This window comes from Hesperophylax consimilis, chromosome 10, assembly GCF_061612785.1.
Source record: "Hesperophylax consimilis isolate HC1 chromosome 10, BYU_Hcon_1.0, whole genome shotgun sequence".
Taxonomy (NCBI): domain Eukaryota; kingdom Metazoa; phylum Arthropoda; class Insecta; order Trichoptera; family Limnephilidae; genus Hesperophylax; species Hesperophylax consimilis.
In genome coordinates, this window is record NC_142845.1 from 29,784,702 (window position 1) to 29,801,937 (window position 17,236).

The following is a 17,236-nucleotide window of genomic DNA, read 5'->3' on the forward strand; positions in this document are numbered from 1 at the left end:
CAAAACTTACACAAATTAAATTTTTTTTAAATAATTTGCAGGTAAGGATGGTATATTTTTTTTAGTTAACTAAAAAAAATTAACTCAACTTTCTAAAGTTATGGACACTGTTAGTTTTATTTTGGACTGTGATCAAGGGCTACTCAAGGATACGTAATAAAAATTAGATTCGTAATTTTGTAAGTGTGGCACTCGAAAAACTGATACGGTGTCGATTTTCAAGAAATTGCCAATTTATCGAAAACTTAGTTCATATATAATGATAATCTGGTCTTTTATGGGTTGGCCTCCAAGGGATAACGTTGACTTTTAGTACACCCTGTGTATTGTAAATTTTGTGTTTTTATGTAGAAATATTATACTTAAAAAAACCGGTAAAATATTAAGTTTTTTACTACAATTAATTTATTTTTACTAATAGATGTATTTAAAAATTGTCTTTTTTTGGTTTGACCGAAGATTGAACCTTCCTCACCAGGGACTGAAGTCAACTGCTCTAACAACTGAGCCAAATCCCGATTTGGTAGGACCGACATTTATTTCATATATTAACTGCTGTAATGTCAACCAATTTCAGAGAATTACGTTTATGTCCGCATAGGTATGCGTGATTGCCACCAAAAGTTAAAAAAATGTATTGTCATCGACAACAAGTCTATCTGCCGAGTTTAAGAAGTGGGTAAATTTACGCTTTCAAGATTTCCATTAAATAATAAAATGTGAAATTCAAGTAGATGTGTGAAAAATAAATTTACAACATTTTGATGCTTTAAAACTTTGGACCTTTTTCCAATAAATAAATTTAAATTCGTTTTATTCTTAATCTTTAATTTTTGCAAAAATATAATTATTATTTGTTTACATAATTTATGACTATTTTTTTTAAACTAACAATAAACAATATAGAATCAACCAAAATTACATTTACTTCTTTTACTCTAAATAATGTCAGGAATCACTGATAACGACACATAATTTATCCAGTGCCGCGGGGTATATGAACCCCATAATAGGATTTATTCCTTTATTCTTTATTTTATTAACGATTGATTCCCTTCCACTGTAACTATCTTATTTTGGAGTATCTATGGCTTGATTCGGGAAGTTAATAAATCCAAAACCAAGATACGTGAAAACATGATATCTTCCAGCCAAAAATCGCTGATAAAATACATAACGATGGGAACCCGCATCTTGAATACGTTTGTTTAATTATTCCACCCGAAAGAAAAAAAAATCTTACTTCCAGAACACATACAACACAATTATATCCAAGCGATAACCTACATTTAATATTTATAATCTTTTAAACTGATAATTATTTTGAATTTTTTTAAAGTTTTGTATTATTATATATCCCATGATTTTTCACGTGCCAACGCCAGTACATAAATATTGTCTTGTCTCCAAAGATTGATGTAATTTTGCACACCTGTCCTTAAAACAAGAGGAAGGTCTCTGTTTACTTGAGATTACGAAAAACCACCTTGTCCCCCTTTCCCACTATCTTAAAGCAGAATTTTGATATTTCTTGAGGAAAATTTTCACACCAACGTTCAAAATAAAAGGAAGACAAACTATTATATACCTCTGATTCCGAAAAAACTCTGCGCAAAGCCTGGGAAACGTCACGGACTGGAGCTAGTTGTTTTTATATAATCATCGAAATTAATCATGTCATAAATTTTATTAAAACCTTAAGTCATAATGAACCACCCTTTAACCAAGGAAATCAAAAAGACATTTGTATCTTACAAATAGTTTTGTAAACAATTTAAATATTGAAGACAATATTAGTGATTTCTAAACGAAAATCTGAAACAGAAAAATCAGAAAAGGAAACGGTCACATCTGGGACTCGAACCCAGGACCCTTGTCTTTCCGTGACAGTGCTCTACCAACTGACAGTTAAAAATGACCGAGGGGAATAGGGTCCCATTAGCTCAGTTGGTAGAGCACTGTCACGGAAAGACAAGGGTCCTGGGTTCGAGTCCCAGATGTGACCGTTTCCTTTTCTAATTTTTCTGTTTCAGATTTTCGTTTAGAAATCACTAATATTGTCTTCAATATTTAAATAATACAATTTGAGGTTTTACTCAATAAAGTCATTCCGAAAAATAAATATTGTAAACAATTCTTCAAACAGAAAAACGAACATCTTATTCTGCCGCACTATTACTTTTCCCATGGCGCTATGTTGTCGTTATTTTCAATGGCGAAAAAGAGTATCTGTCGCTACTCAATTGTCAATCAATTATTACTATTTGTACAAGACAGGAAGAAGATAGGATTTTGCACTTCAAATTTATTTTTAATGCGAATCCATTTCATATAGACGTATTCTCATGATACGAATTCAATAAAAGAAACTGTCTAATCTCACTCAAAGGCAATTCACACGTCATCGAATGTGAATAAAATTGAGCAAAAGAAAAAAAGATATTTTATTTTCACAGCGTGACTTGTCCTTGGAGCGAAATCAAAGTAACACCATATTAATGTTACTTTTAGTTTCTTATATTAATTAGTTAAGCAAACAAAAAAAAATCACTAGAACATGGCATTAATTTTGGGCGTTCGGTAAATTGTTAGAAATGTAGTTATTATGTGACTATCGCACTTAAGTTTTAACTGCTCCCAACAGTCTGGAGCCAATGAGATTATGGCATCCCCCCTAGGGGTATGTTTTTAGGTTTAAGGTCATGGGGAGGGAAAGGAGATAGCTGGTAACTAACACGGCAAAAGCCATTTAAACAAAGTTTCAATTCTGAATGGTGGTCTTTCACAAGAGCGATTCTGAGAGTATCTCCCACTCTGGAACGTGCCGCAAATATACTATTTATTTATTTTTAATAAGTGATTTGTGAAATAACACATAATAAAATATGATAGTAAAATAAAAGTTACTTGGTATGCCGAAATTTGAGCCCGCGACCTCTAAATTGCTAATCGAAAGCTTTACCCCTCGACCATGATGCCAGATGGGGAAGAGGAAGGCAGAGAAGTACCTGGCTTTGCAGATCTGGTCATCAAAAACGGAAAAGCCATTTCTGAATAGTGGTCTTTCACCAGGGCGGTACTGCAAATAACTAGCACTCTGGAACGTGCCGCTAATATGCGATTCCCGAAAATCCCCAAAAATCGGGTTCAAATCCCGGTGTGAGCAAGTAAATTTTATTTTATTAATTCTGTTATTTTTTCTAGTGCGAATTAATTTCAATTTATTAAGTAAATATTTATTATGGCCTTATGGTAATTCTGAAAGACGTTATTAAAAGTATAAAATACAAAGGGTGGGTGGTTTATAGAATGTTAACAATTTATCAAAAAAATCATAATTATTTTCAAGTTTTGTGAAAGTTCTATTCCTGTTCTGTTATTATATAATTATTGGGGAGTCGTTTTACATGACTGAAATAATTACAAAACTTGAACTTTTCACAAAGACTTGAAGAATCATTTTCTATCCTCATATCTAGTTAATTAAATAGCAAGAAAACAATTGCAACTTTCAATTAATATTTATATGTCGTGACAGAGACGACATTGGATATGCCTCAAAGTTATAGTTCAAAAACGTTTCTAAGCATATTTCTGGAAAGAGAACAAGGCTAATATTTAATACCCTCATCAGAATTTTGGATCAAGCCCCAGTTTCCCTACACAAAAACAAATTATAAACTAGATTAATATTTGTATAAATAATAAATTTTCCATTGAATAATAGTGATTTGTTTCAAAAGTATTTAAAAAAATGGAGTAGAAACGAAAACATTTTTACATAAATTAAACGTTTCGCAAAAAAACATTCTTTCTTCATAGAACAAAAAATATGATTTTTGGCTAACAGAGAAACTTTGGAAATATATCAGACACTTAACAGTATCTGAAACAAAAGCACTGAAAGAAAACTAATAACTTTTTTCTACAATAAATCACTCACTGTCTTAGAAGAGCTTTATTCAACGTCTTTTCGTAACAAAACCAGGTAAAACAAATAAATAATATGTTTTCTTGTAGTAAAAATAAACGTGAAATTTAAGGAGCTTTTTCGCATTATTTTTTAAGTAATTGCAGTTGCTTTAGTAGGGGTGGAGATATGGGTAGATTTCAGTGTGAACGTAATGTATTGTGATGTCTGTACGAATGTGGATGAGTGCAAGCGAGATGGAATGCTTGCAAGATCTTATAAAAGGCGATGCACGTTAGTTGTGTGCCTCTTTTTTTACAAGCAGCTCCCCAATAAATATCAGTACAAGATCAAGTATCATTATTGTGTACGACCTTCACTCGCTACAATAATACTCAGCCTCTACACCACATTGGGACCAGCTACATTTGGCATACATTACAGTATGGTACACGATTCATTTAGAATTTACCTAAAATATTAAGGTAAATGTGCAGCAAATAGGAACACGGTTAATACACCCTTTTTACAGATAAAAAAACACTTTTTTTCAGTTAGATAACAATGAGAAGTAAATGTTTTAGTTTCCGGAATTGGAAAATTATTGTAATCTGACAACTTTTCTTCACGCCATGTTTTTTTTTTATAGTAATATTTTTTTTTTAATTTAAGCTGGATTCATATTTATTTTCAATCAAACTAATAATTAATTTAGGACTATTGGATTATATTTTTGGTTAAATAAGTTAAGAAAAAACCTAACCTTAAAACTTTAACATCAATAACAATGGCTGTCAAGTGAAAAAACAACTTCTCATTATTATCTAACTGATCCAAAGTGTTTTTCTATAAAATTGCGTTTTAATCATGTCCCTATTTTCTATGTATTTATCAATATAAGTATTGTCTTTGATATGGTGTTTTAAGCAATGGTGTGTTCAAACTATAAGTATTATAAAATTTCTATTACAAATTTTAATATAAATAGAACTACATTACAAAATTTTTATTAGGAGTTTTTTTTTAGATTATCATGAATAACCACGGTTTATATAATATATTGTTTTATCTTTGCTACCCAAATTACTTACTAATTTTATTAAATTAGATTGTTCATATTACACGAAAAAAATCCCCATCTGACAATGGATTTCAATAATTTTTGGAAAAATATGTATATTATTTAATCACTGTAATTAACAAAAAGACGCAAAACAAAGCCTTGGTAGAGACCAATACAAGAACTCTGAACCTTCTTATACTTGTTTGAAAACCACTTTTTGGAATATATTTAATGTGCCAACCGGTTTCGGTTCGGCTTGTCCCATCCCCACCGCTTTATATAAATATGCACACTAAAATGAATACAGAATTACAAAAATTCGGAAACTCGGAGAAAAATTTGGAGGAGAGAGAACATATGCTTTGGTGGGGGGAGTGGTCAAGAGAAAGGAGGTAAGTATGGGTATAGGGACGCAGAAGGGCAAAATGTCTAAAATTGGGCTATTTAAAATATATAATTGTTTATTTAGTAAACGGATTTCATTTATTTTTAGCAATGTATTTATTTCTAGAGCTTCTTGTATATTTAGTCCTAGACTTATCATTCTCGTATTAACATTTATTGCAGTTTTTCCTATGTAAAATGCTGGACAATCGTTACATTTATGTTTGTAGATTTCAGAATGGATAACATGATTATCTTTTTGAGCGAGTGTAGACAATAGGGTAATATTTCTTTCAGGCAGATGGCAGCACTTCTGTTAGTGGCTGACACGTGGTGCGTGTCTTACTCAGCGCCTTACATGGTGGCTGTAGGAAGCATGTATGGCAGAAATTAGGGTAGTCAGATGGCGTCTTAATATGCATATTTGGTGTTCGCAGGTTAAGAAGAGTTGAAAATGCAGAACCGCAGTAACCTGATCATGTTCGGAGTAGTCCTGGTGGTGATGCTGGCCACTGTATCCTGCGGAGCGAGACCCTCGAGGTCCGACACTACCTACGGCGATATGTTGCAGGTAAATATTTAATGAAGTTTTATTTAACAGTGTACCAAAAATAATACTTGACTAAAAGTTAAGCAAATTTACTGTCCGACAAAAAAATAATTTAGACGACCTGCAAATAATATCCATTAGTTATCGTGTGGAAGTACACTTATGAAAAAGATAAACCTATGGAAATGTGTTGCACGCATGTTAGTGGGAACAAAGTAAGCTCACTTTGGACTTACTGCAAAAACATTTTCACACACAGGGTATATCAGAACGTACCCGAAAGGTTTTAACCTGCGATTCATGCGCGTATAGAGGGCAAAAAGCGGAAGTATAAGTTTGCGGTCCGATGATTTTATCATCAATTAAAACCAACAAATAAAATAAAATCCGCCACACGTCATCAATGGCCACCCTACCGCACGTCGCAACGGATCACGTGGTACGAGCTCTGCCTCGTCTCTCTACGGCGCTGCTGAAACTCGACGGAGTGCGTATGACATAACCGACATGTGATAGAATTTTTTTGTAGTTGTTTTTAATTCCTTCAAATCGGTTTAGATCACACTTTTAATATGTTCAGTGGTTATTTTACTACATTCATTATAAAATTGTTATAAAGCTTCGCATATCTCTCTCTAGGCGACATTTCATAAAAAGGGACGCAATATAAATTAGCCAAAAAATATCATATTTCTTAATTTATTTTTGCTTTGATAACTGTTGCACAGAATGCCAGATTTATGGAATCGTAAGATCAAAGTCGAGATGAAATGCGGAAACACGAACGTGAAAATAAACCACCAGAAAAGGAAACCAAGAAAACACAGAACAAGCTGAATTTATTATGTATTTTAGGAAGATACGAGAGCTAAATTACATAAAGGTTGATCTTCTTTAATGGGTTATAAATACACATTAAAGTCCTCAATAGCAATATTTACCTTATTTAATCATAGATAGGTAACCTTTATTATTCTACCTCAATAATATACTAACCATTCGACTTTTAAACATTCTACCTCAATATACTAACCATTCGATTTTTAAACATTCTACCTCAATATACAAACCATTCGATTTTTAAACATTCTACCTCAATATACAAACCATTCGACTTTTAAACATTCTACCTCAATATACTAACCATTCGACTTTTAAACATTCTACCTCAATATACTAACCATTCGACTTTTTGACATTCAACCACAATATACTAACCATTCGAGTTATAAACATTCCATCTCAATATACTAACATTTTTTAAGTCGTCTATTTTAATTAATGTTCTTATTCAATTTATTTACTAGAACCATTTTTCTGTAATAAATTTTGAAAGCTATATCCATCAATATAATATATCATTGAGGAAGAAAATAATACTGATAAATCTAATAGAAACATAAACAGAACAAGACACAGAAAAATAAAAGGAAATCGAACCCAGGATATAAGAAAAATTAGTTGCGAGATAGTGTTGTTAATTCTGAATTTAAATATGAGATTTAAAAAACCAACATTCAAGTCATACAAATTTAATCAAAAAATACAAGTATCGATTTAGCATATTTTATTTTGCAGAATACTATCAATGCATACGGAGCCACTTGATGTAAAATACAATGACTGAATCTAAAAGCAGTGCATTTTAGATTTGATTCAACAGAGTAAAGCGGATATCCGTCCCGCGTACTACATATAGCTTGTCCCAGTCTGAAAGAGTTAAAGTAATATGTGATGTCGTTTTCCTACCCTTGTTCCGCTTGTCCTGGCAGGGGGAAATACAATCAAATATACCAGACGGAATGAAACATCCTACTCTACTAGTTCTTCCTAGACTCTAAAGAGCACTTGTGTTTGAATGCAGTACAGTAGCATCCCTGTTACAAACCGACTTCTCATATCAAAGCCACCGGAAAAAAAAAACATTTTTGAAATATTGAAAGGTGGTTCAAATCCCAGCCGTGGAAGAAATGGGCAAGGCACCCTGAATGAGACGGTATAAAGTATTCTTTTTTTATTTTATTTTTTATTTTATTTTTTATTTTATTTTTTATTTTTTATTCTTAAACGGACCATACCAAGGTAACTACCAAATATGGATAGAGCACTCACTGGGGGAACTGGTAGGACTACAAATGGGACATGTGCAGCTGTTGAAAGTGGAAAACTCAATAGATGACCGAAATGTGAAAGGGATGAAGATACTCCAATTCATCTCACGCTGTGAAAACAGCAGACATTGCTGAAAATCCAATGACAACCCTAGTGAACTTCGTAGTTGACCCCAGTAAAGACAAATGCAAAGAATATTTAGCGTGCTAAATTCTTTCATTATTGTTCACCTTTTCACAAGTTTTGCATAACTACGAAATAGAATAACACTCGTACCAGAATATAAAATGTTTCCACCTAAATGGCACATTCGAAAATAATGTGTTCAGTTATTGATGGTTAAGGTAAGGAAAAACTATTATGATTAAATCAAGATGCAATAATTTACGATGGAACTCTCTACGAGTATTTTTTATTAAGTATTTTTTAAAGCGCGGATTTATAAGCAGTTCACCCTTTAAAATAAAAAAGCTGAAAAGTAATTTTTTTTAAATAAGCATTTTTCTTAATTATATTTATGGTCGGTACCTACCTACCGTTGAAGAGTTCCAAATGCTTGGAGTCAATAGAACTCTAGCATACTCAATCTATATCTTGAGCAAAGTATTATTTTTTAATGAAAAACTTATGTTTATAAGACAAGGTTTTTATGCATAGCACAAAGGATAATAAATTATTATAAGCAATAATTAGTCGCCTGTAATATCAATACAAATTGAAAATATCTCCCGAGTAAAAATAAATGCCGCCGACGGGAATTGAATTCGCGCCTTCTGATGTCTGGTCGGACGCTCTGGACCACTGAGCCACGTGGGCTTATTTATTGATATTACAGCTTATAATAATTTAGTGTCCTTTTTGCTATGCATAAAAAACATGTCTTATAAACATTAGTTTATCATTAATAAATAATAATATTTTACAAGTCAAAATATTTCACCAACAAATGTAGATATAATATGTCTTGACGCCATCTAGTGGGAAAATTTAGCACTAACAAAGCCTTTCCTACAAAAATAAAGTTCCGATGTCCGGTCAGACGCTCTGACCGGACATCGGAAGGCGCGGGTTCAATTCTATTATTTTTACTCGGGAGATATTTTCAATTTGAATTGATATTACAGGCGACTAATTGTTGCATACAATAATTTATTCTGAAAAATAATATAAATAATGGAAAACTAATGTTAATGTAAAAATAATATTAGATATAAAAATGCATTATAACAAAGGTAAATTTAAGAAAAAAAAAACTAAATAATATTTCTAGTTTCACCAAAATTATTGCGTATTTGCTATTAAAAACAATTTGGATACTGCACAAAATGCACCAAAGGGAATTTTCCCCTCCTCCGATGTAAAGTAAGTCCCTCCCCTTATCGGGACAGGTAGGTTAACCGGGTCGCAGTAATATGAGCAAGACCAAGTTTCGAGGTGTTGCTGTATCTCGTAAGCATAATAACTCTTGACACAGATGCGACGTAAAGCGCATGAACGATTTTCTCTGACACAAGTTATGATGCCTTCAAAACTTTTCCTTGATTCAATATTCTTTCAGTCGAACGAATTGAACTTTTAATTTTTTCAGCGTAGTTGATTTTTTAAATACAAATAATTGTTGACGCGAGAAGAAATTCTTGCTTTTCTAGTTGAAATATAATTACGAAGTAATATTTTTTTACTAAACAGTGAAATAGAAAAATGTACCTAGTAAATTTGACCATATGTTAGTTATTTGATGTTCAGTTTTGAGCATAGATAAGCCTTCATGTCTTAAGTTTTTTCCGATTCTTGGTGGCTCACGCCTTTATGATTATCACCCCACCTCAACAGTGGGTGAATTCGGTGTCTGTAAAAGAAGCCATCCGATTATACTGTGGTATCCTATAGCTGAACTACATGCCCAGCGAGTACTACTTCAGTCTGAAGCTTGTGGCAGTATTATCGTGCATAATTGTTGATGTGAAACAATTTTTGACACTCCTAGAGGTATAAAACCGATTTTTATGAATTAAGTGTGGCAAGTGGCAAGACGGAACGATGTTCTTGCAATGAACAACGCTTCATTCACCCAGTCTCATAACTCGTCCGCTCTTTCCGCCCGACCGCTAAAACTCTGAGCGGTATATTTGCTTCTTTCTATACCTACTCACTAAAATTGGCATTGCATCTTTTCTACGTAATAAAATAATTGTATTATTATTAAAAATATAAAAATTTGCTTACTTTAATTTTCACCACCTTCAATCAAAATCAATTTCGATGTTTCACATCTGCTATAATTTACTGATTATACCTAATATAGCTCTTTGCTTGATGGTCATTTTCACAGCTTTTCTATTATCAGCTTGTTATTCTGAAACTGTTATATTATTGTAACATTAGTTTTCCAACAATGTCATTGTTACTAACTTACATATAGGTATTTTACTTATTAATAATATATTATATATTCTGTAATTTTTTTGATAAAATAAATTAAATTTAAAAAAATTATTATTTCAAATTTCGCTCTGAGATTTTCAAAATCAGTTGTAGGCAGTAATTTTCGTCTTATTTTTAACGTAAAATTGTGCGAAATTTCGTCAGTAAGTATCAAATACATATATATCTCTTTAAGGAATATGATAAAGGGTGGAGGCTCCTTCCTCCTATTTTGATGGTCAAGTGTGCAAAATTTCAACTACCTCGGAATAAAACTATAGATTTGTTTAAAAAATCAAATCCAAACCACGAAACTCTTCTTTATGTAACACTAATTAATATTTGTAGTTAATTGATGTAGACAGTAGTGACCTACCTCTTTTTATTGTAAAGTCTCTTTTTATCGGAATAAAACTGTAGATTTATATAAAATAAAATCTGTCTGCCACGCGGCCGTTCACCTTCTACAGACTCTATTCATGATATAAATATAACATGTAGATTTCAATATATTTCAGGTGTTATATAATTTACAAAATGTGTTTTTCATAAACTTTTGTAGCTCACATTGCATCGTTTAAACAAGCCTTTGTGATAAGTGCATTGCTTTGAACGAAGGCGATAAAAGAAATACGAGTCCTCTCAGTCCTTCGTTTTTTCGCGAGACATTAAATATCGTAATAACTTAACACAGTAATTTTAAAAGAATTTCATACTCCGTGTTTCAATATAAAATTGTATCATAACTTTAGTAAGAGTTCCATTTTTTAAGCCTTGAAATATATTTAATGAATTTTACTTGAATTACTGAATTAGGATTCAATGAACTTCGATTTATTTGATTTAGTATTTTATATACTTTGCAGGTACGCTGAAGATATGAAAGCAGGAATAGCAAATAATGACAGAAAATTTATCGGCAAATAAGTATTTTATTTATGATCTGCTTTTCAAATATCTTCACGTCCGTTCGTACAGATTATTATCATTTTGTTGGGTGTATTTTCTTTTATATTATACCTATCGCTTATTACTAAATATAATTTTTCTATATTAATCGAATGATAAATTTATTAATGAATTTAGTTACTAACAATAACAAAATTGTGTCTTTTATTAGGTTAATGAATTAGTTTGTAGTGTTTTTAAATAAATAAAATAATATTTAATATATTTTTTTAATCCAGCGTCGTTTACGATTATCTCTCAACGGTCTGTCAGACTTTTAAATGAAGAAATCCTGTTATAGTGATTTATTTTTGGGGTATTACGCCATGTTGCGCTATCTCTTTCTTTAGCCTTTTGCTTTAACTTTTTGAACTGCATTAAATGGACACTATAATGCTGTCCGAAACATATAAATACGGAGGTAGAGCTGTGAAATTGTTAAAGGAAAATTCTCATAAATTTTAGATAGATGTTAACCTCCCAATCAAGCTAGAAATATTATGTTTAAACAAAATATGTTGCGAATTTTTAATTGATTACTTATTGAATTAAGTATGTAGTATTTTGACGGTCTCCTTGGCCAAGGGGTAAGGCTCTCGACGGTTCAAATCCCGGTTTGCGCATGTGAATTTTATTTGTTTGAAATGGCTTTGGCCGTGTGTGTTGACGAGATCTGAATAGCCAGGTACTTCCTCAACTTCCTCTCCCCCATTTCCGTACCCTCCCCCAATTGGGGATGCCATAGATTCACTGGCTGCTGGCGTTTAGGAGCAGTTGCGACTCTTGTGCTTTTTCAACTTTAAAAAAAAGTGTTCAAAATCATTAAACTCTGAGTTTTATCCGGTAAGCTCGTTATTAAAACTTTTAATGACGTTATTTCAGGGCAAATTAAAACTTACTAGTTCATTATAAGTGTTTACTATCACATAGAAAACTTTCCTGCCTGTGTTCAATCGTTAGGACAATATTAGTATTTTAGATTTTATCTTGAGTAGGCAGTCACTAAGAATTACATTTCCGAAAATATCGAAAATGACAGATTAATTATATATCCTCACTCACAGGGTGTTTTGATTTTAGATAGAGGCACGTCAACACTCATCCCCTAAAGATAAAATCAATTTATATTCATACATAAATTGATATCTTTTGGATACCTGCGTTCAAAATCAGAGCGAGGCGAAGGCGGGGAGACTTGGAAATGTTTTGCTTAAAGTAATATTCGGAACATGTAAATATCTACTAAAACCCACAACATGAAAAATATACAAGTTTTTGATTGAATAATCTATGCAAATAATAATATATTATTATAATTGAAAGTTTTCCACTTGAATCAATCAAAATGTATTAAGTTTCTCAATATTAAAGAACTTTCGAAGATAATTTAATTTCGATGAAATTGTAAGGAACTGAATATTTTTTATAAATAAAAAGAAAAAAAAATTGAAGTATCCACTTGTCATATTGAAACCCATTTTATGAGAACTTTAAATTTAATAATAAAATCATCCACGGTTCGATTATTCATTTTCATTGTGAGAGCTATAATTATTTAAATAACTGGATTTGAATATTTACATTTTAAGTAGGAGTTTATTTCTCTATTTTTTTTTCAGGACTTAGTTCATCCCTCCACAAGCTTACATATTCCTTGCAAGAAGAAGGTTTTAGGCTGATCGCGAAGCATCCTAAACCAACTACCACCCAAAGCATCCTCGTAAACAGATTAAATTAGAAGGGGGGCAAGATTTGGGCTGTAGGTCTACATGTACATAGAAATTGACACACCATGACCGATGATAATTGTCGTCCGTAGTGGCGGTTAGTCAGTTACGGGAATCATATTCTCTACCTCCCTCGAGCGTCACACTGGTCAGGCCACTTTTAAACTTCAATAAAGAAATGTCTCTTTATAGTGATAAACGTTTAAGATGACTTTTAGCCCCTTTCTCACCTTCCGACCAAAGAAAAGGCACCACAGCTCGATATGGTAATTTATTTTTAAGTTATTATGACATGTTGCGCTTTGTTCTTCAGTGGGAATCATCAAGGCAGATTTGTAGATTGTGGTGAAGTATGTACTCGTATTTATCTATGTAGAAGAGATGCCGTGTTACGCGCTCCAATCTTCGAGTAACACTTCGATTCTTAATGGTGGCACCAGAGCAATACTCAAAGTATCCATAAATCTGGAACGTGCCGCAAATATACAGGTCAATATTAAATATTAGACCATTGGTTTGGAGCACCTTCCATTGAAATTCCAGTAGAAACAGAACAGAACCTGACATTGTTAAACAGAAATCTGTACTAATATAATGGAAAACCCATAAAACGGACTGTATTTTTCCGAACGTTGCTCTAAGCTCTGTTGGGATCTCCAGACCAGAGATGCTGTAAAACTCGACAGAAAAGCGCACTAGATTATATTGCTTCGCATATAATGTTAAATTTACGTGGTTTGAAATTTTGGAATTTGTTAACCAAATTCGGTATGTTTTCCTTTTCAGGACAACGGTCCCCTGGATGGAGTGAACAGCGGATTGAGCCACGTGGGCGCGGCAGACCGCCTCATGTCATCAGGACCCGAAGACAACGCCCTTGCCGCCGCTCTGCAGATGCAGATGATGCAGCAATACGCCAACTACAACAAGTAAACACATTCAAACAATTTATTATAAGCATCTCCCTTTTAACTCTTATGCGCGGAATTCACACACGGATCCGCCCGTGTATTCCTGCGACGGACAGATCGGCTCGGTCTGTCTGTCCGTCACTGGCCGATATGCGTCTGAAGGTATGCAACGGATCGGCTCGCCGAGCGTGACCTCATTTGCAGTGGATGGGCATGACGTTATTCAAAGATGGCATGCCCAATTTTTTTCCCCAGATATCAGCTCAAATTTTTTTCTGGTTTTCTGGATGAGTTTGTATGAGTTACTCAGGAAATAGTTTCAAATCCTCGTGCAGGGGATGGGTGGTTTTGTTTTAGGTTATAGAGAATTTCAAAGTTTTCAGAAATTTTCCGAGATTTTGTGCTTTGTTCCTTTTCCCTAGATAATTTCCCTAGACGCACAATCACTGCTATGTGAGATATCGCCTCTAGAATGTCCAAATATCCGAGGATCTGCTCGGTGGATCTATCCGTGTGTGAATTGTGCGCAATAATGACATTGAAATATATATACGACCTTTTTAATGTAAGTACCTACTGCACTAGAGTCCCAACTGCTCCCAAACATTTGAAGCCAATGAGACTATGCCATCCCCAATCGGGGTATGTTATGTGGCTGAAGGCTTCAAGCAACGTTTCGATTCAGAATGGTGGTCTTTCACCAGGGTGATACTGAAAGTATTTACCATTTACCATTTATTATTTAGTATTTAAAGTATTTTATTTGAAATATTATTTTTATTGAATGAATTGAGCACAAAGAACTCACATAAATTTTACAACAACCTCCGGAATCCTAGACAAGAGTCGCAACCACTCAACCATGGAGGCCATCTACCTTATCTACATACCATCGTTCTAATATAATAACTAAACGCAGTATTTTTTCTTTTCTATACTAAAACTAATTTAACAAATTATTTTTAAAATAAATTCTATAACGCCTACCCTACAATTTTTACGCTTGTTTAAAGAAGAAGTGTAAAATACAACACAAAATAATAAATGCCACAAAATTGATATTTGACTAATTTAAATGCATTTCACTTTTATCTTGATTGACTTTTCCATATGGCGACATAAGACTTTAATAGGTTTTAATGCGAAATCATACGTATTATTTTTAAATTACTGGATAATAGATAACGCCTTTTTTCGTTATTATTAGCACTACTTTTAATTATTCAAAGAGTAATCCGAAAGTATGTTGTTTTTTGTATGCTTATGATGCTGTGCCGATAGGTATGGAAGATCTCTCCTGCCTAGGACGAACGAATTATTGTATGAAGAATAAGTTAATGATGAAGGTAAGTTAGGCTAAAGTCATGGTGTTGGAAAGAGAGAGTAAGAAAACAGTGTGCAATATAGTTGTGAATGAGGAATACTTGGAGCAGGTGGATGAGTTCGTGAATTTAGGAAGTATGTTTACGAGAGATGGGAAGGCTGGTAAGGGATATTTAAAGAACGATAAATACAGGTAACTCCATTAATGTAGGTCTAAACGTGGTTGGCGCTAACGAAAACTGTCCGAAGAAACAAAGCTAACAGTCCACAGTGGAGTGCTGGTACCTACCCTGACATATGGCAGTGAGTCATGAGGAAGGATGAAAGTTGACTGAATGCTGTAGAAATGAAATCCTTGGGGCGTGTGTGTAGTAAAATCATGTATGATCGTGTCAGAAAAGTGGAGATCCGCAAAGAATGCAAGACTGACGTAAGCGTAATGAGTAAGATTGAGAAAGGGAAGCTCAGATGGTTTAAGCATATAGAGCAATTGGACGAAGGAAGGAGAGTAAGGAGAATATATGACGCAAATGTGAATGGTAGAAGTCGGGGACGCTCGAGAAAGACATGACACGGTCAAATGAATCAGATACTGGAGTCTGGCCTTGTCAAGAGTCACAGTAATTGAAGAGTATGTATGATACGATGTATGAATGTGAATGGGGCAAGGAGTGTATGTTAAGGCCCGGTTATTTGGCGGTCCGTCCTCTCTGCCTACCCCTGCGGAAAACCTCATGATGGTTAGTTAGTTAGTCAAATGGCGGAACAAAAAACTGTTTCAAGGAATGCATAATACATATCATTTTATACATTTTTGTGCTTATTCTAAAAAAAATTTCGTTGTTTAATTTCAGCATGAGATCTCTTCCTTGGGAACAACTGTTTCGCGCGCCTCAGGAGAAGCGTCAGATCAAATACCGCCAGTGCTACTTCAACCCCATCTCTTGCTTCAAGAAGTAAGCTCAACCGAACCCGTAGCCAAGACGCAAACCGTTTCAATATATCAATTAAATAATGTTGCTATTATTAGTTTTTAAAAATGTCGAAAGTATTTTAAAGTAATTGTTAAAGATGTAACCAAATTAGTCGAATTGTAACAAAATGCATGATTTAATTAATTTTACCAACCAAAAATATTTTTTAATGTTACCTATCTGTTTTACTGTTGCTCCCGTCGCGTCGTTGAAATTGAGTAAATGTCGTCAATATTTCAAAGATTTAAATTCAAAATTCAATATTTCAAAGATTTAAATTTACAATTCAATATTTCAAAGATTTAAATTCACAATTCAATATTTCAAAGATTTAAATTCACAATTCAATATTTCAAGTAAGGTAGAAACAATGATATTGTAATATGAATTGATCGAACCCGAACATTATCTTTAACCTAAAGTTTCTGATGTGAATTTATTTGGATTTTCAAATGTAATAAAATAAACCTTCAATTAACTAACAATTGTTCGGGTTTCTAACACTATTTTGTCCTTTTAAGAACATATTGATATTTTGTTTTGCCAATTTATTAATTGAAACTAGAATTGAATTTTAAACCTATATCGTTTGACCTGATTTAGTAGAACCACTGTTATGAGACCCTATATAATATAATATGTACCAATCTAAATCAAATTACCTAAAGTATTTTTCTGTATGGTAACTCTATTGTAATTAAGTGCGATATTGTCGATGATTAATTAAAAAGAAATTGAGCAAAATAATACAATTTTATCAATTAATTTACGTTTTCCTTATTTTTTAATTTGATTTTTACTCCTTTAACAATCCTTGTGCCACAAGTCTTTCATTTCCGAATTACTTATTGTTATTGCGTATTTTGCGCCAATTACACTGAATCACAACAGTAATGCTTTCAATTTCGGG

The 17,236-nt window shown here is 33.0% G+C and overlaps 1 protein-coding gene across 1 annotated transcript in view; it reads left to right on the forward strand.

Annotated features, from left to right (window-relative positions):
• The window catches only part of AstC (Allatostatin C), a 37,664-nt gene extending 20,844 nt beyond the window's left edge, over window positions 1-16,820 (forward strand). The window contains exons 2-4 of the mRNA XM_089636227.1: window positions 5,795-5,928; window positions 13,905-14,047; window positions 16,207-16,820. Coding sequence (XP_089492353.1) covers window positions 5,812-5,928; window positions 13,905-14,047; window positions 16,207-16,312 — 366 coding nt within the window. The 5' untranslated portion in view covers window positions 5,795-5,811 and the 3' untranslated portion in view covers window positions 16,313-16,820. The remainder of the gene's footprint in view (window positions 1-5,794; window positions 5,929-13,904; window positions 14,048-16,206) is intronic.
• Window positions 16,821-17,236: the final 416 nt, after the last annotated feature.